We start from the raw sequence: 23,535 nt of genomic DNA, 5'->3' as shown, positions 1-23,535 counted from the left end.
CTCAGAAGTATTAGTTTCCTATATAAGTGTAGAACAATTGGACAAATCTCACCAATTTCTAAAATCCTTTTTCACCTGATCACTGAGAATTAAGAAGCTAGCTAGCCATGGCTCTCAACAATTTGGTTACCTTGTTACTTGTCATGTCATGCGTCATTGGTGGAGTTGTTACTATGGTGGATGCACGAGAATTGCCACCACTTAAGCCCGGACAAGGCCTCGCAGCTCGGCTAGAGAGCCACCGAGGAGGAGGAGGAGGAGGAGAAGGAGGGGGTGGCATGGTGGAATGCTGGGATGCTCTGCTAGAGCTGCGGTCATGCACCAACGAGATCATCGTTTTCTTGCTCGACGGTGAGGCTTATCTCGGCCTTGATTGCTGCCGAGCCATCCGTGTCATTACTCGCCAGTGCTGGCCCACGATGCTTACCAATCTTGGTTTCACGGCTGAGGAGGGAGACATTCTCCGAGGCTACTGTGATGCTTCTTCCTCTCCCTCACCGACCCAATCCCCAGCTCCATCTCCCTTGTTTTCTGTGCCACCTCCTGCTGCTCTTATCTCTGCAGTTGGTTAAATTAAGAGCAGGGTGGTTGTAATAGGCGTTGAATTGCAGGACTTAATAAAATCGTTAGTTTTGAGGTCAAATATAATGGGTGTCTCTTTCTTTCTGTTTTCATTCTCAACTGGTGTTTTCCAATCAAAAGACTACCAGAAAGCTTTAAAATCAGAGTGTCTTGAAGTCGTAGTATCAAATCTACCGAAAATTTAGGTTATGACAATAATTCAAGTTCGCAAAATTATGAAACGATTCAATTAATTGAACCTATTAACAGAATCATTTCATTGTTTGGACTAATAGTTAATAGTTCTAAGCAAAAATCAATTGGTGAAGTTGCAATTTACTCGGTTAGTATTTTGTGGGTGCTATGGCTTCTGTAACAGTTGTTCTCAGCAGTGCTAGCTGTTTACAGAAATCTTGAGATTTGGTAACAACTAACCACTTCTATTGCTTTACTCTGTATTGCACTTGCGGCCAGAGACAGATGATGGGTGAGAAATGACAACCCGGCCAACCCCGTGAAATGAAAAATCCCAAATCCTATCCCTACTGTTGCATACTCTTATTGTCCTAAGGCTGTCAATTTAGAACCAGAACCAAAACTAAAACCAAAACCGGGGATTTAGTAAATAGGTTTGGTTTCAGTTTCGAAAGATGGAATTTTTTCCAATTTCAGTTTTCATGACTAAAAACCTTTGAACTGAATGGAATTACCTATTTTCAGACCAAATAAGGAATCAAATAATTTATATCTTATTTATATTTTGATCAGTATAGATGAAAATGCAAAAAGTTGGCACAAACACTTAAACTGAATATGAAACCGAAACCGAATCGGTTTGGTGTCGATTTTGAAAATTTATTCCTATTCTTGATTCTGTGTGGCTTGACCATGGTTTCTACATTTTGTATCTTGAACCAAACCAAAACTGAACAGATTAACACCCTTAATTGACCCACATGTTGGTGCAGGGCCACACAGTTTGGCAACAATCCCCTCCCTTAATGTATTTAATAATGTCTTTGTAAGGTTTTGTAATTATATTATGAACTGAATTGGATCTTAATATATAAAAAAGGATTGAAAGGTACCAGATTTGACATTTTAGGACTGGTATCTTCTTGAGGTTATAATTTTGTTCCCAACTTTATTTGTTTCAGCAGTTTATTACAATTGAACTGATTTTAATCAAGTAAGAACCGACTACCTGATTTTTTTGGTTTCGGTTTTAGAATATGAAAATTATTTACCAAACCAAAATTTAATTGATCGGAACTGAACTGATTGACACCCTTAGACGAGCTATGTTGTAGTTAAGTCGAATTGAAAAAATCCGATTTGTTTTCATTTGATTCGGTTTCAATTTTAGTAGAAAAGTCATAGGTTATTGAACCGAATTAACATATAGATCGTATAAATTGAACTTAAACCATACCAAACGCTACAATCATGTGTAATTGTTGAGTTATGTGATATTACCTACTACAGGCCTCCCTGTTGAGTTGTGTGAAAAGGGTTGAAAGATAACTAATTTGATATTGTGGTACTGTCTGTATCTTTATGAGATTATAATTTCCTTCTCAACTATAATTTTTTTCAACAGGTTATTCCATTCGATCAAATATTCGATTTGATTTGTTTTTGGTTCGAGATGATGAAAATTATTCGATTTCAATTTATAATACATATTATATCATCAACCGAACCAAAAAATTGGAACCCATCCGATTGACACCCCTAGTTACTACTACTTGTAGTTATAATGGTATCGGCTTAGTGAAGCTGATGGGACGACGAAGACGAAGCACAGATCTTCACACTCCATGCTACATTAAACAACCGTGATGTACGTGGATTAATGCTGTTTAATTCCAGAGAATCAATTTCACTTGGGAGAATTGGCTGCCTTTTTGAATTCGGAATTCATATTAATGGCAAGTGTCACTTGATTTCCTCATTAATGTAACTTCAGTTACAGTTTCGCTTGATTTCCTCTTCTTCTTCTTCTTCTTACGCTTGACCTCCCACTCTATATAAACTAACGCTTCTTTCTTGCTTACTTCACGAAGGAATCATCTCTGTGATCACCACTTGGACAATGGCAAGCTCTTCCAATTACCTCTTCCTTCTGACTGTTTTGGTGAGCATAGCTGCCTTGGGCATGGCAAGGCCACTGATCTCAAAGTCAAGCCACTCAACCCTAGCAACTCGACTACAAAACAACGATGGTAACACGGTTTGTTGGGACTCACTGTTGGAACTCAAGGCATGCACTGGGGAAGTCATCCTTTTCTTCCTCAACGGCGAAACATATCTGGGACCTGATTGTTGTCGTGCCATCCGATTCATCGAGCACGAATGCTGGCCGGCCATGCTCGGTTCTCTAGGATTCACCCCTGAGGAATCTGACATTCTCCAAGGCTATTGTGATGCCACCGGCGAAACCACCACCCCTCCATCACCACCAACGCCGCCATCGCCACCACCTAATTCCACTACTCTGCTCATGTCCAAGGACGACTTCACACCCTAATACTTCTACCTACAAATGTACAACTTACTTTTCCCAGTTTCTTCTGTTTATCTGTGCTTGTGCTGCTGATCTGGTTTCTAGCTATTAATTATCGCTGTTCTATGCTTTAATGAATTACATAAGTCTCTATCAGCGAATTTAAATGGCTAGATTTGTGTTATGGTTAAAGGGTCATTAATTCCAGACTACAGATTTCCTAGCAGTATTGTCTTAAAAATATAAAGGCAATATCATATCAAAATGAAAAACTAAGGCAATATCTTATCAAAATGAAAAACTAAGAAGTTGCAGAGAGAAAAGAGTTCTATTTTTTTTTTTTTTTTTTTTTTTTGGGTCCATCAAAAGGCCTCGTGGCCCAAACAACTTCATTAAAAACACGCAGCAATGTCCCTCCTCTTAAGAAGAGAAGGATTACTTGAGGCGTACATCCACCAAAAGGATAGAGATGCAATAGAATCTGAATAGATCAACTCAGTTTTTATACCTAAAGGAAATCATATGATAATGAGAATTTGATTAAACAATTGAATGGATCTCCAGAAGATAGAACAAGAAAATGGATCTTTCACCGGAAAATGACTCGGTTGGTTTCAGAACGAAACTGAAAGTTACCGGATTAGGATCAAACATCAAACACAAGCGTATAATTAGGAAGAATTATTGGCGCCCCTGTCTAATTAAGCCGACCGTCACAGCGTCCTTGTTCCTCTTCTGATATTCGTCCTCCCTAAATTTCTTCCCGTATAGTTTCTTGCCCCTGCGATCCCTTGTCGTTTCTTGCCCCTGCGATACTCATGGTGTTTCCCGCGCTTTCTGAATCTTGAACTCACGCTCACTGTATCTGCACTGACTTTCTTCCCGTGTCGTTTCTTGCTCCTGCGATATTCATGGTGTTTCCCGCGCTTTCTGAATCTTGAACTCACTTTCACTGGCGGGGGAGAGCTAGCCGGCGTTGTTAAATCCTGCATTGTCGGTGTTGGTGAACTTAGCGGGGTCATAAAATCCTGCATCGTCGGTGACGGAGATCTTGCTGGCGCCATCAGATCTTGCATCTTCGGCACTGGTAAACTTGACGGCGTTATCAAATCCTGCCCCATCGGCGCAGGTGGACTTGCCGGCGTTATCAAATCTTGCATCGTGGGATCGCCAGAAACCCTCTTCCCTGCCTGAAATCTGATGGCCAGAATTCCATCGAGTCCATGTACTGCGATTCTGGGACCTACCTATAGGTCGAGAATAGAGATATGAACGCCGTCGACTCTCAGGGGGTTTGAGAAACTGGTCTCTGCGGTGTGATTAATGGCGATAAAGAGAGTATGATTAGAAATCAGACTATCGAGGTAAGGCACCTGAGACGTAGCGACAATGCGAAGATCGGAGATAGTGAGACGATGAGGGGATACGTGGAAGGTCTGGATGTATTTCGAAGCCTGAGACGCCAGATCGAGATAGTAGAGGGACGAGTCGGTGGGAGCGAAGAAGGTAAAGGAATCGCCGTGGTCGAGGAGCTCGTACTGAAGATCGGAGGTTACGATGGCGTTGCCGAAGAGACCATAGCCCTTCGATCGAAGGGCGTCAATGGCGGTCTCGAGCTCTTCTTCTGTGATTCTGGCGACGGTGACGACTGGGACTAAGAGGACGACGAAGAACAAAATGGTCAACAGAACGGTTGTCGGCGTCAATCTTCCGGCGAGGGCACATAAAATCGATCGAAGACGAAGTTCCTCCATGGCTAAAGAGAGAAGATAGAGTTTTTTTGGCGGGAGTTTCTTGAATCTTGAAAGGTAAAGCTGCTTTCTGACTGCGCAAATGACCAATTGTCTCTAGTCGTTTATTTATTCTGTTATTATGGTCGTTAGAGTTCAGTTATCAGTCAAAGCGGGAAGCTTCATCTACCGTTGGATCTGTGATTTCTAATGTCATCTAATGGCATGGAATACAATTATGAATTTATGATTAAAGCTCCCTGGAGCGGGTTCGAGACTTCGGGCACTGGAGATGGAAAATCTCGCCAATGAAGAGGTGGGTATGAGAATCAGAGAATGTATCGGAAAGAGGTATACTACTCTATTAAATTCAAGTTACCCCTGAATCTGACCTTATTTACATCTCTACCCAAAATATAGATTCTCTTTTCGCTACTTAGAGTACGGATTACGGGTCCAATCGGGCCGCGCTCGGCCTAGAGTAGGATTTTTTAAAACCTCCACGCCCGCACAGCACAACCCCAAGATCGGCCTAGGATTAACGGTGTCACTTTTGGACCAAACCCAAGATCCGAATCGGAACCGATCCGCCCAATAGTTTCTTGGTCCGGTTCTGGATCTATGGATTAAGTTATTGGTCTTCCAACTATTCTAGAAGCGATAGACCAACTAGGAACTAGTGGAATTGGAATTGATAGAACTGGTACAAATCCAAATCCTAACCCTATATATTCTATAATTCTTAAGACTTAATTAAGGTTATGATAGTTATGGTCAAACCTTTTATTTATTTTTTAGTCTTTCAATTTTGATTGGTATCTCTTGTCCCATATACTATTTGTAATATGGACTAGTTTCGTGATTTGAGGAAAAATTGATGGTGGGTTACATTTCTCATGTGATTGAAATTAGTCTCATTATAATATTATTGAATATACGTAGTAAGTGTTAAAGTGTTTTTTTTTTTTTTGGCACTTTTTGGAACCGATTATGAACCGATACCAACCCACCCTTTAGTTAATAATGGTCCTGGGTCTCAAGTTTGGAATTGGTTAACTTATTATTCCAGTTATGATACTAAACTCTGAAGGCCAGAACTGTCAAAGAACCGGACTGATAGCCCAAAACCGGACCAATTGACACCCTTACTTGGGATATCATAGTTCAGGCCATGCCGTACAAGGTTCAACCTAACTCAGCCCAGCCCTAGTTTATCCTAATTAGCGGAGGTGAGTAGGGTTGGCCCTAATTGACCTTGGCAACCCTAATTTTTATCATTTTAGGACTAGGCGTATACAGGGTAAGGGTTAGGCTGGGCTGAGGACTCAGTCCAGGCCCGGTCCTATCCTGGGCCTAGTAGTGTAGCCCAGTCCAGGCCTTGTCGAGCTAAAGGCGTGCTTGGGTGGGCTCGGGTTCTCCAAAAATCTTATTGTGGTAGGGCCATTTGTCTGTCCATTAAAAGAAACAATGCCTACCACCACTAAATAAAGCCTTTGGTAGCAATTTTTTATTTTATTTTATCATATCGACAAAAATCTGGCTCTAAATATTATATACATATAGCGGTTTTCATTTCTCAATGATATTACAGATATGATGGTGACATGAAACTGCCAGTCTTCCCATGGGCTGGGGATGAAGGTTGGTTGTAATCGTTTGTTTTCTTTGTGCCATTTCTCAATGATATTATCCACATATGCTAATGTTTTTATAAGTTTCAAAACATTGTAAATATTCTACAGTTTTAAATTTACCCAATGGAGAACTAAAAGCAAAATCGTTGGTTTTTGATGAATTTCATTTAAGTGTTTATTTGAATCCTAAATAATCCAAGTTGATATAAAACCTATATCTCACCTAAGATCAGGCAGTGCAAATCAGGCACCATGAGAGTGTACTTAAACTATAATTTTGATGGGCAAGGGATTACTGTTTAGTCGTATGGTTCCTACACCAGTGGGTCGACTAATGAGAGTGTGGGACATCAACATGGATGAATTTTTTTTTTTTCATGAGACGGGATGATAATTCATGCTTTCCTGCGTCTGGCACAAGCCCCATTCGACAGTCAATGTTTATTTTACCAATTTTGATTTAATTTCCGTGAACAAATAGTAACACTAACCATAATTTGAATTTGTATAAAGTTCAAGGGATAAAGTTCTCTGGTGTGCCTAGAAACATGGGGGTGGGCAAAATGACCAGCCCACCCCCCTTGAACACCCAAAATTTTGCCCCTATCCCACTCCATGTGTCTGGGCGCAACTACGAATGTAGTCCAGGACAAAGAACATGCACCTAAATTTCAATTCTAAAGAGAAGAGTTTATTTTCACCGTGGGTAAAGAGAATCAAGCCATTAAGATATTATTACTCCTTCTGCACTCTACATCTGAAATGTTCTTTCGTATTATTTTTAGAGTTTCATCCAACCATCATAACCCATGGAATTAAGAGAATTCTCATCATCATAGGTGAAGGAAAACTTGATCCTTAGGTAAAATTCATATGAATGAAAAAAAATTTCAGGTAAGAATGGAAAAAACTTTCCTATAAAGTCTTTATTATTTTCTCTTTCCTAATCATTTTGAGCTCCATATAAAGATGCCATTCGCTGCATCACTACTGGTGCATCGTAATATAGGGGAAAATTTTTCTACTGGAAATGATTTTCAGCTGGAAAGTTGAAAACGGACCAAGCCAAGTCTCCATTGAGAATGGATCAGCTTTGTAGGTAGCTAGCTGTCTAAATCATACTTTAATATTATTATGTGCTTTTGTATTATTTGGGGGAAACTTTTGAATAATTCAATCTCTTTGTCGATGTGGGTCCTACTCTTTATATGATCAACCCATATGATTCCACGTGGCCACAAGTGATCTTTTTTATGATTACCCTACAATTGCAATAGACTGCCTCTAACAACTGCTCGTCCCACATCATAAAAAGATCCAAAGTCCAAAAACTTGGGATTTCGGGAGGCCATTATTGGGAAAGAGATCCCACATCTTTTGTAATTTAGTTATTTTCTTATTCACTTTGTTGTACCAATAAGATGCTTTTCTGGTCCATTCATGTATTGCCATGTGGTAAATAGTAAAATTTATACTTCACTTTCAACATTGTAATATCTAGAAATATCTTATCAATTTATTGGATTGGGTTGGGTTGGGTTGGGTTGAGTTGGGTGGGATGAGGTCTTATTCACTTTAAGCAGATGTTGTACCAATAAGATGCTTTTCTGGTCCACTCATGTATTACCATGTGGTAAATAGTAAAATTTATACTTCACTTTCAACATTGTAATATCTAGAAATATCTTATCAATTTATTGGGGTGGGGTGGGGTGGGGTGGGGTGGGGGGGGGGGGGGAGGGAGGAGTGTGATCCTTTCAACATTGTAATATCTAGAAATATCTTATCAAATTATTGGGTGGGGGGGGAGTGGGGGTGGGGGGAGAGAAGTGTAATCATGGAAGCATCATGGGAGCCACAATTTTCAACTTCCATTGGGGGCGGGTGATCATTTTGCCCTCCACTGTGTCTGGCGTGAACGACTCTATTTTAGATAGTTATGATTTACTAATTAACAAATGAGAAGCAATTGAAAGTATGAGACACAATTACTAGAAACAGAGGAAACATCTTCATTATAGATTTATAGTAGTTAGAAGTTTTAGATACACACAAGGAGAAAGCCACACTGATACCTATCAAGCAAACAGAGATATTGCGCTCTATCTGCTTAAAGATATACATCTCACTCTAATATCCTATAATGGAGACACCCGGAAACAAAGACAGAAAGAAACTGGAGAAAGATGGAGGAAATTAGGAATCACAAGGGAATAATTATTGGCAGTAGAGAGATGCTTAGAAGAGATGGTGATGTTTCTTCCCATGAGCCTCCTCTTCTTCCTCCTTTGTTTCTTTCTTCTCATGGTGCTCATGGAAGGCGTATCCGGCGCCACCCACTGCAGCAGCTGCTGCAATCTCCTCTTCGATCTTGTGCCTGTGAGCATGCTCAGGGTCTTTCTTAGCCTTGTGCTTCTCTTGCTGACAAGAAAGTTTACTTCTTATTAGCTTTCAAACGCAATACAACAGTAACAACAACTACATGGATTCTTTCTTTTGAATCAGCTCTATTCGAGGTCATACTTAATACAAGGTTTAAACTACGCATGTATTTTCTCTTTGTTCATTTTAACTCTACCCCTAGCTAGAAAAATTATCTCCTCTAATTCACCATTGCCTGGGGTGGATCCCACCTGGGCAAAGTGTTCCGGCAGAGGTAGGGTGGTCATGGCGCCCCTTGTTAGGGGCACTGGGAACCGGTAATTTGGCTCTCCTCGTGCCGTGGCGGTAGTAGACCCCCCTATGTTATGACAAACCCTCCCCATGTCTTTGGGTGTTTTTGCAGGGCTGGATCCTCCAGCTCCAGCCATGGCTGGAGGAGAGCCAGATCCAGGACCTAGAGAGGATAAAGATCCATTCTCTGACCTCTTTTAACTTCTCCCACCTGAATCAAATCACCCATCTGGCGTGTGGACTGCCACCTGACGCACCAACCCTCCCTCCTTCATACAAAGCAATCTTGGCTTTAATTCTATGTTCTATGTAAAGAACGACATGACCTAAAGAATTGCATGAAAGATGTAAAGAGAGTTGTAAAGAAAAACTTACCAGAGCAAAACCACCAGCAGCTGCAGCCCCTATCTCACCGAGGTGTTCCATGTGCTTGTGGTGCTTCTCCTCCTTCTCATAATCCTCGGTAGAGGTGGTAAAGACGGCGGTCTCACTGGCGGAGACACGACCCATGCCATCACCATCATAAGTGTCCTCAGAAGCATACACAGTCTCCTCCTCCACGGGTTTCTGCTCCTTGTGGTGGTGGAAGAGGGAGTGGTGGTGCTTCTCCTCAGCCATGGTACTAACCATATAATCAAAGAAGAATAACTAGGCAAAGCTGGTTGTGGGGGTTTGATGGTTAAGGAAGACAATGGAAGGTCCTATTTATAAGGATTCAAAGGGGGAAACAAGTGCACCTGGCCCTGATTAGATGGACGGCCACGATTCGTAAAGAACCCATTAATACAGTCAAGCTGGCAATGGAAAGTTTTTATGAGCTAATTTATTTTTTGATATCTCATCTCTTAACAAAGAAATCTTTTTTTTTTTTTTTTTTTTTGGGTAAGAAATCATTAGATATCTCTATCTTCGAAAAAGAAATCTGAGTTACTATATATGAGTATATCCACCAAGGCATATTCTATCGGATCTTCAGTTTGTTAAAGCTTGAGATTGTCTGCTATGCGCATGCATCTAGGGGTGTGAATCTCCGGTTCAGTCTGGTTTTGGTTGGGTTGAATTTATTTTATGTTTGTATTAGGGCCAAGTTGAAGTGGAACCAATAAAACAGACCGGTTCGGTCAGTTTTAGTTCCAACTTTTTTTTTTTCTTTTGCAATTTCTTTTATCGGGATTACATTATTGGTCCTATGTCAGGTACGATTCAGTTCTGAGTTTTTTCTTGGGTTTTTTTTTTTTCTTCCCGTGTTTAGTCGGTTCAATATATTTTACTTTCTAGATGGTTCATAAAAAATCCAAACCAAAACTGAACCAATAGACATTCAATTCGATTCGAATTGAACCGATCAAAACGATTTCAGCTGAAATTTAACACCCCTACATGCATCCATACTTATTATCTGGACTTTTTCCAAATGTTTACCAAACAAAATCTAACTTTTTATCTGAAAAACTTAACCAGTCCACTTTTATCTGAATGAAGCCCGTGACCCACCACTGCATTCAAGTCCTTATGGCCTATGACCCCATTAATTTAAAAGTGGCAACATTATAGGTGGTGAGTAAACTTCACCAAGTTTTTCTTATTTTATCACTAATTAAAGCAAAAAGTAATTAATGGTGTTATCTTTTCTTTTCTTTTCTTTTTGTTTCTGGATGCAGATTGCCGACTGTGGAAATTATATCTTTGCCCCTCTCCACTTGGAAAAGAGAATAGATAATGAACAATGAGAAATGAGCTACAGAAGTCCATAAAGTCTTTCGGACGGGCCATGAAATGAACAGTTGATGGGTACTGTCGGCAAGATGATGATACCCCAGTTATTCACTCCAAACACACAACTCACACCTCTCTCTCTCTCTCTCTCTCTCTCTCTCTCTGTCTCTCAAATATATGGATCCCAAATTGAAGATGAGGAGTCACTCTCAGCCAACAGATGAATTAAAATAAAGGTTACAGAAGTTGAAGAGTAAGTTTTCCATAAAGTTGGACGCGGAAAATGCTACATGGGCCATGCATTCGGCTTTTAATGGTCCTTTTATTCAATTTTAAAAGGATCTTTTTAGATGTCACTATACCTAGTGAAATATAATGTTTCACTATTTGTCATTTGATAGATTCAATGATTTGGTTCAGATGTAAACCACTTAGTGCAAGTTTTTTAGGTAAATTGAAATTGAACCGTTTAATAAATGGTTTCACATGTTAAAATCAAAATTAATTATAAACAAGTTTATAAGATTTTTGAACCTCTTTTTTTTTTTTTTCAAGTGGTTAATGTTCATTACATGTATTTTAATTTTCTATTGAAATGGATATATGAATTGAATTCTTAATGTTTTTTAAAAAATAATATTTATTTTTTTCATTACTTATTTATTAATTATTTAGGAAAAAAAAACTCTGTCCAGGAGTGTGGCCTACACCAGCACTCCCATGAGTCTATCTTTCTCCTCCCCATATGAAAAGATACATTTGTCTTCTTGTTTTGAGGAAGAGAGAGATAGACACATGGGAATGCTAGCATAGGCTACACTCCCGGTCAGAGAACTGTTTTTCAATTATTTATTACTATCACTAATGGTTTTTATTGATATTATATAGTATTATTATTTGTTTCGATTTAAACAATTCGGATAATCCCTGTAATATTTTAAGAATATGTAAGTTTATGAAAATAAGAATTGACTAATAAATAAATTATGTATTTGTATTTTTTTATACCCAAATGTTCTCTATGTTGGAGGCGTAGGCTATGCCCAGACACATGGGGGTGGGCAAAATGACCACCCTGCCTCCTGAATGGCAGGCCCATGTGTCTCAACCCTTTTTTTATTTTTTTTTTTGACAAATGAGAAAGGGAAATAAAATTAAAGAAATAGAAAAATAGATTTTGTGGAAGGCATGTCACCACGTTTGGTATCTTTTGTACATTCAAGTCTCTAATCCATAGAGAACCATATTCGTGGCGCCACGTATAGGCCAAAAACTATGGGTCTTTCAATGTTTGGTCAACACATTGCCCTTTCTTTACCTCACTGTCCCCTCACATGGTTGTGATGGTTACTTGGTCCAATCACAAATTACCCCCAAGACCATCTTATTCTTTCAGAAGGAAGCTAACAAACTCTCTATCCTCACAGAGGTATAACGCTTACACCGACTATATAGACACACGGTTTGGAGTTTGGACTCTCCTCAACCCCTTCGATGAAGGAATCTCTCCAATCTGATCCGAAAAATATTTGGGGAGCATCTTCATCGCCAAGGTCCTCCCTTCTGGTTTACATATTGTGTCAAAAAAAGCATTTCCTCTTTTCGGATTAAAATCATCTACAGTGCAGGCATCTAGCGGTGCATTGCAGTGTGGTCCTAAGAGCTCGACACGAGAAAGGAGATTCATCCAACAATGTGAGCTTGATGCAAGGCAGCTTTTTTTTTTATTCTTTTCTTTTCTTTCTTCTCGAGCTCAACACTATTGGATGCCGCATCTTCCACATGTCGAGTTCTCAGGCCCGCACTGCAGTGCACCGTTAGACTAGGGCACCACAAAGGATTTTTTTTGCCTCCTCCCCCTCCCTTGGTAGTTGTAGGTTTCTAATGGCTTGTCTTAGCCTTTTCTTTGTAGCTTAGATTAGAATGGACCAAAATATAAATAACGAAAGAGTTCTACTTGAAAAATAATGAAAAAAGAAAGTGATTCAAAATTTCAAAGGTATTATTTTATAATTTTAAATGTGAAAAAAAACTTTGAAAGACAATGTGGTCCCTATGATATAGAAGGACGTGATCATCCCACCACCCATAAAAATGGAAATCTTGCCCCTATTGATGCTTCCAAGTAAGCTTTTATTGGCCTTCATGTTGGCATAGGGGCCACACTGCCTTTAAGGGAACCATTTCCCTTTTATAAATTTGTTTTCCTTAAGTGGTAATCTTATAATTTCATAGATATAAAATTTTCCCAATGGCTGGATGCACCTTGGGCATGCTAGGCTCTCTGGAGACAAGCTAAATTCCTCTTATTGACCCCACACTGGTGCAAGGGCCAACGACCAGGTAACAATCTTTTGCCCTTGGAAAAAAAATCACTCCATCACCTGTTAAGAATTAAGATATACAAGTTTCTTTTTACATTTTTTTTTATGTTTTTTGGTCAACAACATTTAGCGAAGATTGTGACACTGTAGTGTTAAGATATATGTGATCTTTAACATGTCAAAAGGGATGTATCGAACAACAAAAAAGAGAGTAGTTTTCACAAAATCTCTGGCTCCTAACACCGTCCTAAATATCTACCACATGGTAGCTTAGTCAATCCATGTCACCATATATCCACTGATATATATATATTTTTTTAATGGGAAAAAGAACACTCCTGACAGCGTTCCCATGCACCCACACACAAGAGGTGATAAAATGACCAACCTACCTCTCCTATTGAATGCCCCTACACACCCTCTTATTGGCCCCCACATGGATGCAAGGGTCACACAGCCTGGCAGCAAAACCCTCCTCCTTTTTTAGATATATTTTTTCCTTCCTTTCTAAATACTCGATGGATATCTAATGATTACTTATATCCTATGAGAGTTATTAAACAATGACCGTGTTCAACCAAAAAAAAATTAAACAATGACCCTGCTTTGATGGAAATATCTCCTCAATATGATTCTCTAGAGACATCATTTTTTAATAAAATTTAAGAAAAAAATCTCTAAAGAGTCCTAAGACAATTTTTAATAGGATAATGTTCTTTATCCAAGAGCATAATGTATGCTAATGCCTCTCTATGTCTTATCATTCTCTTCCCCATTATGTCTTATCTCTCTCCTCACCACTATGAAATGACATATATGCCCCTATTGCGGGAGAAGAGAGATAGATTCAAGGAGCGCTAACATATGCTATGCTCTCGGACAAGGAATTCAATCCTAATTTTTTAAGTATATAATGCAGAAAATAACTAGTACCAATAAGAAATAATAATGAAGATGAGGATGCAACACTTAATGGGAACACGAGTTGAGCCTGGATTTTAAAAAAATCCAGCCCAATTGCACCTCTGGTTCAAATCACCTAATTCAGTGAATGCCATAAGTAATTTTGGTCTTATATCCATCCATCCATGGTCGTATACATTTACCAACCAACCCGGCAAACCGCCCCCCCCCCAAAAAAAATAGAGTTGTTGACAATTAAAATTTTGAAATTTTCAAATAGGGATTAGCTTTTTTTTTTTTTAGTTAGACATGTCTTTAGACTAAATAATTGAAATATCTCTTACATGACAGATTGGATAGAGTTGAAATTTTGTGGATAGCTAGATTCCAAAGATCCATGTTCACATGTTACATTTCAGCAAAAGAATTAGTGGATCAAAGTTGCAAAATAAATTAAAAAAAATAAGTGAAAGAATGAAACATCTATAAAAAGAACTAGACACCTAAAAATAAAAGGATATCAACTAATGCATAAGAGAATATGAGTGAATTTGAATATGAAATTTGACATGCAGCCAATCTAGATTATTTTCTAGATATTTCTACGATCAAAATTCCCACATCACCCTCCAATGTGGCAAAACTTGTTGGCCTAGGAGATTCCCTCTAATCTTCGAAGATTAGAAGAACTTTAGCCTTTCAAATATTTTTCATAAAACGGATTTTTTTAATTTTATTTTAAGAAAAAAATATTCTATGCACCGGGGGCACAAGCTGCGGTCACACACATGGGGTGGGTAAATGCATTGGGAAAATTTTCTAGATCTACGAGATAAGAAATTTTGATTTTGAAATTCTTTTTCTTATTTCATAGATATCGAAAATTGCATATTTTCCTCTTTATATTTGATGCTGAGTCCTTTGACCCAAGAATCCACTTTGAATTATGAATATAACAAGGATATTTTTCTTTTCTAATGCTTATATAAAGTTTTTCTTTCCTGAAAAAATGTAATACGTTACAATGTTGCCACTTCACATAGATATTGAGATGGGTTCTGATTCTCTATGATCGGGTAGATAACGGCCATTATGCTGCCTACACCCAAACAAGAACGAAATGACCCTGCTACGCACAATAGCCGTAGATGATCCAAATTGTGATGAGACATGCCAAAATATTTATTGCCACTTTAATCTATAATATTTGTTCCAATTAGTCTTTTAATAAGGATATTCTCGTCACAAGAAAAAAATTCGTACGTGTGGGATTCCTTGGCCTAGATTATATAAAGTCGCTTCTCCACATCGCCACCTCGGCTCTTAGGATGTATATTTTATATTTTCGATATGCCAGCTGGGTACGAGTAATTGGAATTGGCACGGAAATCAGTAGCAGTCGAATTTTATCCGAATCCGCTTGACTTGACCAAAAAAAAACCCTAGAATAAAAAATTAAAAAAAACCCTAGAAAATTCGAATTGAATAGGCCAATATCGAGATCGGTCGTGACTCGTGACTGATTTTGATCAGAATCGATCAATTCAGCCGTTCCAAGTTCCAACCAATTCCTCGAACCATAATTGCCAGAGTTCTTCCTTTGGGAACTGTTGCGTCAAGAACTCTGTGAGAGGGCTGGGTTGGGATAAGATTCCAACCAAGAGACTCGAACTCGAGACCTCTTGGTGAGCATGGGCATGAAGCGCACCACGGCTCACCAACTGAGCTAAGCAGTTGTTGGTCGTGTATGTGAATTTCATCTGGCTCTTTAGGTAGAGACAGATTGCGCTCGTTTCATACGATCTCAGCTCGTCTATTATACGCGTGTCAATTTCTCATTGAGTGACGGTTTCGAGACGTATTAGGAACATAATTAAAATTCTAGCCTGACAGATCTAGGAGAAGTCTCTAGATTTTGTCACAAGTAGTTTAGATTATTTTTTCAGTAATATATACATATATATTTTTCGGTAATATTACACGTAGTTTGGATGATGGTGAAATTTTGTCGGCAAGTACCCCAAAGTCTCTTTGTCACATTTCTAAAACTTTGAGTGCAAACGGGGTTTGGTAAATGACAAAAATAGACTTTCAAAAAATCGGGATTATGAGAGAGTAGCGGTGTCAACGGGCCAGACCGGTCAGGTTTAACCTAAACCCTAGGAGTTTTAATCTAAACCCAAGCCTAGCCCGTCCTTACTAGGGCCAAGCATACCCTCAGCCCAGCCCGACTCTGACAGGATTTTTCCAAGTCCAGCCCGGTGCTGATTGGCCTTGAATATCAAGGCCCATTGAGTTGTGGAACTAACAAGTCCAATCATAGCCCACTTAACAAAGCTCAGATTATAAAAAACATCATTTTTTTTTATAGAGAAACTGTTTTCAGATTTGAACCAATGACCACTTGGTTAGATTGCTAAAACCTTGAAAATTGAACCAAAGCCCATTGTTTTATATTTTATAAATATATTATATAAGATAGGATCGGGCTAGCCCTGCCAGGGTCAAGGCCTCAACCTAGGCCCAGCCTGGCCATGCTAGGGTTAGGAAAACTCTAAACCCAACCCAGCCTTTTCTGAGCTCAGGACGAGTTAGGGTGGGTTCAGGTTGATCTGGGTTTTTTTGCACCCCTATGGGAGAGTGTAGAGTAGTGGTAGAGTAAATGCCAATTGGCATGTATGGACATACATGGTAATGCATGCCAATATACAAAGGCTATTTGATTGGATTAGGCTATGAAAATCGACTATGTAGCTAATCCAAACCACCATATTCTCTATCCTCGGTTAGAATGGCCATATCAACTCCAAATGATACAAATAGGTGTGCTACACTAGGTTTTCTTCTTGTATCCACGAGGCAAGGGGATTTTGCCATTTTCTTTCTTCTTCCTTTTTTATTGATTTTTTGTGTGCAAAGAATGTTTTGATTATAGAACATGAAAAAGAATAGGTATCGAAAGCCCAAAGCTACACATTCCACCACCCACACCATCACCCTTCCAAATGAAAAAAAACAAAGAAGTGATCGAAGTAAATTTATTAATTAGTAAGGCCCCAAAGAGAAGCATCAAACAAATTCAATTTTCAATAACTACAAGGATACATCGATCTCACCCTCTTCTCTTAGAACAGAGAAAATAAAACAAATAAAGGGGAGGGAGAGGGAAAGGGAGAGGGAGAAGAAGTAGAGAAATGAGTCTCAGAACAGATGGTGTTTCTTCCCGAAAGCTGATTCTTTTTGTTTTTTAGCATCTTTCTTCTGATGGTGCTCATGGATGGCAAATCCAACACTGCCCACTGCAATTGTTGCTGCAATCTCCTCTTTGATCTTGTGGCTGTGAGCATTCTCTGGGTCTTTCTTAGCCTTATGCTTCTCATGCTGAAAAATGTTTATAAAGGAATTAAAATATATATATGAGCTTATTAAGTCCAAAATCGAGCACAAATTAACCGAGCAATTTGAAGTCAAGAGATAGTGGTTAGAGTTTAGAGAATTGCATACCCGAGCAAAAGTAACAGCGGCTACAGCACCTAGCTTGCCGACGTGCTCCAAGTGCTTGTGGTGTTTCACTTGTTTCTCATAGTCTTGCTTGCTCATTTCTCCGGCGGGTTTTTCCCCCTTGTGGTGGTGAAACTGGTGGCTGTGGTGCTTATTCTCAGGCATGGTGGTGGGAGATAAGATTTAAGAAAGGTGAATTAGGATACCAACAAAGCACAAACTCCCACTTGCAGATAGTAAGGACTAAGAAATAACAATATAATAAGACGAAGGTGGTCGACGTTGGCAGATGGTTGAAGAGACTAATTAAGGAAAGGTAACCTTTTTATAAAGATTTCAAAGCGAGGTAGCCAAGCACTACGGGCGATCTAGGCACCTGTGGGGAAGGAACAAATGATGTAAGAACGCAACCTTAACGCGTAAGATCGAGGTCAGATGTAGGTTCTCCTTCTGATTAAGGAATCGTAGAAATAGTCCACAGACACAGGTTGATTACTTACAAAAATTGCCATTTGTTTTATTTATTTATTTATTTATTTATTAATTTATTATCATCCTTTACTCGGCTAATTCTAGTGATGATGAACTTTTTGTTTGGATTAGAGGCCGACCAGTTTGAACATTAAAAAGAAAACCTTATTTCTTCCTTCAATAGCTATTGGATACAATTAAGCCGGTTTCTCCAAAGGAAAATCCATGGAAGTTGCTAATTGATTAACTTCCTCATATATTATATTCGGCTAGATCACCCTCTTTGATCTTGATGGAGTTTGGATCAGGTCCCCATCCGGGGACGCTTGGGGTCAAATCTGGACCCTCCATGGGGTGTGGGACCCATCTCTTGTTTGTAGGGCCCATATCCCATGGATGGTCCAGATCTGTCCCCATGGTCTCTAGATGGAGACCTGATCCGGATCGAGTCATCTTGATAACGCTGTTGGCAAAGGTTGGTTCAGGTTTTTGTACGAAAAGCATTCTCGTATGGGTCTGAGCCACATAGATGGGATCCAAGAGTGGGACCCTCCTCTTCTAACATTACAAAGAAGAGACTATATATGTTCGGGGGTTATTAGAATAATAAGATAAGCCAAACTAATTAATTGACCATTGTCATTACTTTTTACTAAACTAATGAAAATAGGAAAATAATTTTTTGATTAAAATAAGTAAATTAACTTGTTTGATAAATCAAATATGAAATAAGAAAAAGTTTTCCCTAGACCGTAATCTAGGGTCCTCAATACTTTGCCCTCCTGTAGTACGAAGTCGATAATAATCCTTGATTGTTCCTCGATACCCTCTCAACACCATCTCAACCATTTTGTCTAGGCCAGGGAAAAGTGGGTGAAGGAAAAATGTCTCTTATGAAATAAAACGACCTTGAATCGGTCTAGACTTTGTGTTCAAGTGCATTCCTTTATAAAAATCCTTGTATTCCAAACTTATTTGAAAAAATTAAATTTGACCATTATTTTTTATAAAATAATTGAAAGATAATTATTGCATCATTTTAGGATTTTACAATCATTTTCTGCGTTATGGAATTTTTCCTTATTTAAAGTAAATTTTTAAATGAATTTTAAAAATCATTTTCTACATTATGGTTTTTAGGTTTCCAACTTGAATTCCTGATAAAATAGGTTAGTTTTACATTAAAGTATTTTTAAATTTTGTTTGACATTTTTAGGCATTTTGTAGCATTAAAGGCATCTCCGTTAATTTTTTTTCACTTTAATTTGTATTATGAAAATTAGAATATATTTGTTTTGGGTTGTGTCTATGATTTTCAATAGGATTCATATCATTTTATGTTTTTCACCCTTTTAGGATTTTTTTTGTAGTTATTTTGTACTTTAACATATAATATCTCTAGAGGGGAATTTTGGAGATTTCGAGCTTGCTTTTTTTTTTTTGGGGGTATAGATTTCATACTTATCATCTTATACGCTTTTCTTTAGTAGGATTCATATAGTTTATGTTTAGCACTACGATTGAACAATAAATGGATGGTTGAAAAATCCAAGGGAAATATGTCGGACACATAGACTGTAACCAATATAAACTATGTCCTTCCTATTCGGCAATTAGTTTTAGAAAATCATCCTTCTATGTGCCACATTAGATGGTCAGTCCAAGGAGGCTTCCATGAGTGAAATGTTGGAGATGTAGAATACCAAACCAAAATTTGATTGTTGGTAACGCTTTCTCACATGCATTAGAGTATTTGCAATTAAATCAATAGAGAAAGGTTAGTGTTATCTTGAGATTCACAGAGACAAATCCTCCAATGAAATGCAACACTTGTGCTTGTCATTGTCCGATGGATGAAGCTCATTCAATGACGAACACTCTTTCTTTAAAGTCCGTACCACTCAATTTTGAATTTATAAAAGTGATAGAGTTTCCATTTCAATCTTAATTATAACTGAGCTTCTTTAAATCTAACGGTTATGATCGAGCCAAATGGTGTGATCCAAAAGGGTGATCTCACAACTTTGTAAGAGTGATTAGGGTTAATTTCGATTGCATTTTGTGCCATTATCTAACGTATGGTACGTGTGAAATGAATAAGCATAAGATATAAACACTTCTCTTTCTTGGGACCTGATTTGGATTTCCATCGACTATGAAATTAAATCAGAAGTCAAATCACTTCCATGCCTCTTGCCTGAACAATGAGCAAGGAAAACTGGCTGCAATTCCTTGTGTTTTCCCCTTTTGGGGTTTGGTCTTCTCTTTGTTATCCCATATTAGGATAGCCTTGTCTATATATTTTATTCCTTCTTTAATGCAATTTTCATTCACCCAGAAAAAAATAAAGAAAAAAAGCATAGCAAACAGTAGCATTTTCCCCTTTTGGGGTAAGGCAGTACATTCGGCCTCGTAGGAATGTAGGACGCACATGACAGTGGGGGCAGGCGAAAGTAGAAGAATCGAATTGGTGATGAAGGTAAATTTATTAACAAAGTCACGAACAGAACAATGAATCAAATTGAAGGGATACATCACATCCTGATCATATCTTACAACATATATAGACACAGTACTAGAAAATAAAAGGGCAATTAAGAGGGGGCGGCGGTGATGAACTAGTAGCTAGGGAGAAATGATGAGTTTCAGAAGAGATGGTGTTTCTTCCCGAAAGCTGATTCTTTTTCTTTTTTGGCATCTTTCTTCTGATGGTGCTCATGGATGGCAAATCCAATACTACCCACTGCAACTGTTGCTGCAATCTCCTCTTTGATCTTGTGTTTGTGAGCGTTCTCTGGATCTTTCTTAGCCATATGCTTCTCATGCTGAAAAATGTTTAGAAACCAAAAAAAATCAATCAGCTTATTAACCTCCGTCCTAATTCTCATTGGCCAATATTCTATTATCACAATACAGAAATATAAAGTTGAAGTGAAGAGAGCATTGGTTAATTAGACTTACCCGAGCAACAGTAACAGCGGCTACAGCACCTAGCTTCCCGACGTGCTCCAAGTGTTTGTAGTGTTTCACTTGTTTCTCATAGTCATGTTTGGTCATTTCTCCGGCGGCGGGTTTTTCCTCCTTGTGGTGGTGAAAGTGGTGGCTGTGGTGCTTCTTCTCAGACATGGTTGTCGTGGGGACCGGAGAGAAAAGTACGTGATTTGCAAAACAACAATGCACAAACCTGGTAGTTAGGACGACTATGGTGGACGTTGGCTTATTATGGTTGATGAATTGAAGAGACTACAGAAGGTAACCTTTTATAAGGTTTCAAAGCGAGGTAACCAAGCACGCCACGCGCGATCTAGGCACCTGTGGGTGTGGGGAAGGCACAAATGATGTAAGAACGCAGCCATAGCGCGTAAGAAGTTAAGAGTTAGGTTCTCCTTCTAATTAAGGAATCATCGAAACAGTCTACAGGTTGATTTATAAAATTGTCAATTTGTTCATGTTCTAGAGATCAGCTTTTTTGGATACGGGGCCGACCGGTTTGAACACTAAGAAAACCGTTCTTTATAAAATTCCTCGATCTCTCTTTTAATGGCTATTCAATACAAGGCGGTTTCTCTAAGGAAAATCGATGGAAGGAGCTAATTGATTAACTTCCTCTTTTTAATTTTCCAAATTGATATTATATTAGGCTAGAATAGATCTTCGATCTTTGATCAAGCTGGTGACACACTATCGCTTTCATAACATTAGGTAATTAATAGAGGTCATGTTCATGTGTTATAAGAATAAAATAAAGTCAAAGTAATTAATTGACTATTCTCATTATATTCTACTAAACTAATGAAAGTAAAGTAAGTACATAATTTGTGTAATACATCAAATATAAAAATAGGAAAAAAAATTTCCCCGCAACGCAGGTGAAGGAAAACTACACCCATCTACATTCTAGAGTCATAGAGGCCTCTTGTAGTACAAAGTCAATAATACTTCTTGTCTATTCCCCGATACCCTCTCAACACCATCCGAACCCATCAGTCATTGGAAAGAAAACTATCTCCTAAGTATGAATTATCTCAAGTTATAATCCCACGCGAAAGGCAAAAGTAATAATTTCACATCAGATGTGTGTAGCCCAATGTGAAAACTTATAGGTACTTGAGCAGCCTTTCCTTAATGACTAGATTTTAAAGATGAGTTCTATGACCTCAAGTCCTTAACATACCATTAGTAAAATTGTCTATTATTCCACAAATTCCCAAAATTCTCAAGAGAGAAACTTCAGAATCTAACTTAACAAAACAAGACCTCATCCCGGTATTATGAAAGATATCAAATCTGATATAATGGATAGGTATAACTCTATTATCTCTAAGGGTACCGGTAAGACGTTTTCTGGGTCAACCATCACTGATTGGGTTCCTTTGGCAGTTGTGCATTCTTCTCTTCTTTCTGTTTTTCTTCCCAATAAAATTGATATTTTCTATAAATTTTAAAAAAAAAAACCATGAAGGATTTTGCCTTTTCTTCCCCCTCCCCCTCCTCTTTCTTTTGGCAAAGTATTTTATATTGTTGGACCAAAACAATAAAGGTTTTTAACAAATACCCTCTAAAAATGCCCATTTGTTCAAATGCCTCTTACAATTTTTCTAATTGCAAATTCCCCCTATTTTTAAAACAGTATAACACTTTGGTCCAGCCCGTTAATTTGAGATGTTAGAGGTTAGTTTCAGAGAATCTAATGAGCAAAATGCACCTCTGATTAAAATCCATCAAAATTAAAGAATAAAATGATCAAATTGTCCTCATCTTCCCCAAATCCTTTAAGGTTTGAAACTGAATTTTTTTTTCTCAAATCGATTAGGGTTTGACCCATCTGGAAAGCAAAAATATGAAGAAGGGGAGGTGAAGATGAAAGATTGTGATGTAGCAATGTCCTACTGAACATAGGATTCAAGATTTAGGGTTTCCAGAACAGGGAATCAATCTCGGATCTAATGGGCTCAAATCATTAATCAAAGCGTGATCAATCAATAACCAGATTCAATAACAAGTAAAGAATATCAATTTGAAACAGAATCAGAATTAGATCCCCGATAGAAAAAGATTAAAGAATTTAGATCTGAAGTATGACCCTACTAAACCGGTAGCAAGATCTAAATTTGAAAATAGGAATCAACAAAGTACCCGGTTCGATTAGGCGATTACTTATTCTAGAAACAGATTTGAAATCTCAGACCATAAGAAAGAGAAAACCAGATTTCCTCCCTAGATGAAAAAATCTCAGAAATCAATTTAAAGACTGGAATTTTAAGATCAAAATAGTAGCAGACCTTTAGCTATGATTCAAGATAAGAGAGTACTCTAATCAGGAAATATACGAACAACTTGGTTGCATCGCGGGAATCAAGCCTGATCTCTTGCTTTTCAGATGGGTTTAAACCCTAACAGATTTGGGGGAAAAAATTTCAGTTTCAAACCCTAAACGATTTGGAAAATATGAGGGCAATTTGATCATTTTATTCTTTAATTTAGATGGGTTTTAATCAGAGGGGAATTTTGCTCAT

At 38.3% G+C, this 23,535-nt stretch overlaps 6 protein-coding genes and 1 long non-coding RNA gene across 7 annotated transcripts; 3 read left to right on the top strand and 4 right to left on the bottom strand.

Annotated features, from left to right (window-relative positions):
• Positions 1-64: 64 nt before the first annotated feature.
• Positions 65-572, top strand: LOC122642322 (egg cell-secreted protein 1.3-like). Its single transcript, XM_043835762.1, has one exon. The coding sequence runs from the start codon at positions 108-110 to the stop codon at positions 570-572; it is 465 nt and encodes a 154-aa protein (XP_043691697.1). The 5' UTR covers positions 65-107.
• Positions 573-2,656: 2,084 nt separating this feature from the next.
• On the top strand, positions 2,657-3,091 carry LOC122642261 (egg cell-secreted protein 1.1-like). Its single transcript, XM_043835706.1, has one exon. It carries the CDS (start codon positions 2,657-2,659, stop codon positions 3,089-3,091), a length of 435 nt encoding a protein of 144 aa, XP_043691641.1.
• A 1,166-nt stretch (positions 3,092-4,257) lies between these two features.
• On the bottom strand, positions 4,258-4,874 carry LOC122664073 (fasciclin-like arabinogalactan protein 19). Its single transcript, XM_043859762.1, has 2 exons — positions 4,796-4,874; positions 4,258-4,744 (listed from the first exon to the last, which is right to left on the bottom strand). The coding sequence occupies exons 1-2, from the start codon at positions 4,819-4,821 to the stop codon at positions 4,315-4,317; spliced, it is 456 nt and encodes a 151-aa protein (XP_043715697.1). The 5' UTR covers positions 4,822-4,874; the 3' UTR covers positions 4,258-4,314.
• An 820-nt stretch (positions 4,875-5,694) lies between these two features.
• LOC122664139 lies at positions 5,695-8,577 on the top strand. Its single transcript, XR_006333297.1, has 3 exons — positions 5,695-5,708; positions 5,740-5,750; positions 8,471-8,577. It is a non-coding gene; the product is annotated as an uncharacterized LOC122664139 (long non-coding RNA).
• Positions 8,478-23,423, bottom strand: LOC122664081 (abscisic stress-ripening protein 5-like). Its single transcript, XM_043859772.1, has 4 exons — positions 23,418-23,423; positions 21,023-21,025; positions 9,480-9,726; positions 8,478-8,852 (listed from the first exon to the last, which is right to left on the bottom strand). The coding sequence occupies exons 3-4, from the start codon at positions 9,720-9,722 to the stop codon at positions 8,670-8,672; spliced, it is 426 nt and encodes a 141-aa protein (XP_043715707.1). The 5' UTR covers positions 9,723-9,726; positions 21,023-21,025; positions 23,418-23,423; the 3' UTR covers positions 8,478-8,669.
• On the bottom strand, positions 17,187-17,755 carry LOC122664113 (abscisic stress-ripening protein 3-like). Its single transcript, XM_043859818.1, has 2 exons — positions 17,552-17,755; positions 17,187-17,428 (listed from the first exon to the last, which is right to left on the bottom strand). Exons 1-2 carry the CDS (start codon positions 17,711-17,713, stop codon positions 17,249-17,251), a joined length of 342 nt encoding a protein of 113 aa, XP_043715753.1. The 5' UTR covers positions 17,714-17,755; the 3' UTR covers positions 17,187-17,248.
• On the bottom strand, positions 20,651-21,181 carry LOC122664106 (abscisic stress-ripening protein 2-like). The gene is made up of 2 exons (XM_043859807.1): positions 20,981-21,181; positions 20,651-20,844 (listed from the first exon to the last, which is right to left on the bottom strand). The coding sequence occupies exons 1-2, from the start codon at positions 21,143-21,145 to the stop codon at positions 20,665-20,667; spliced, it is 345 nt and encodes a 114-aa protein (XP_043715742.1). The 5' UTR covers positions 21,146-21,181; the 3' UTR covers positions 20,651-20,664.
• Positions 23,424-23,535: the final 112 nt, after the last annotated feature.

The sequence above is a fragment of the Telopea speciosissima genome, chromosome 1 (genome assembly GCF_018873765.1).
Source record: "Telopea speciosissima isolate NSW1024214 ecotype Mountain lineage chromosome 1, Tspe_v1, whole genome shotgun sequence".
NCBI classification, from domain to species: Eukaryota; Viridiplantae; Streptophyta; class Magnoliopsida; order Proteales; family Proteaceae; genus Telopea; species Telopea speciosissima.
Note: the sequence above shows the minus strand (reverse complement) of the source record. Positions and strands in the feature narration are given on the sequence as shown.

Bases quoted from the DNA above. Each gene is read 5' to 3' on its own strand.
- LOC122642322 (XM_043835762.1), top strand. From the start codon at position 108: ATGGCTCTCAACAATTTGGTTACCTTGTTACTTGTCATGTCATGCGTC.
- LOC122642261 (XM_043835706.1), top strand. From the start codon at position 2,657: ATGGCAAGCTCTTCCAATTACCTCTTCCTTCTGACTGTTTTGGTGAGC.
- LOC122664073 (XM_043859762.1), bottom strand. From the start codon at position 4,821: ATGGAGGAACTTCGTCTTCGATCGAT. The intron at 4,745-4,795 runs TTTATGTGCCCT...TCTGTTGACCAT, and splicing joins GAACTTCGTCTTCGATCGAT to TTTGTTCTTCGTCGTCCTCT.
- LOC122664081 (XM_043859772.1), bottom strand. From the start codon at position 9,722: ATGGCTGAGGAGAAGCACCACCACTCCCTCTTCCACCACCACAAGGAG. The intron at 8,853-9,479 runs GTAAGTTTTTCT...CTTTCTTGTCAG, and splicing joins CTGCTGGTGGTTTTGCTCTG to CAAGAGAAGCACAAGGCTAA.
- LOC122664113 (XM_043859818.1), bottom strand. From the start codon at position 17,713: ATGCCTGAGAATAAGCACCACAGCCACCAGTTTCACCACCACAAGGGG. The intron at 17,429-17,551 runs GTATGCAATTCT...AACATTTTTCAG, and splicing joins CCGCTGTTACTTTTGCTCGG to CATGAGAAGCATAAGGCTAA.
- LOC122664106 (XM_043859807.1), bottom strand. From the start codon at position 21,145: ATGTCTGAGAAGAAGCACCACAGCCACCACTTTCACCACCACAAGGAG. The intron at 20,845-20,980 runs GTAAGTCTAATT...AACATTTTTCAG, and splicing joins CCGCTGTTACTGTTGCTCGG to CATGAGAAGCATATGGCTAA.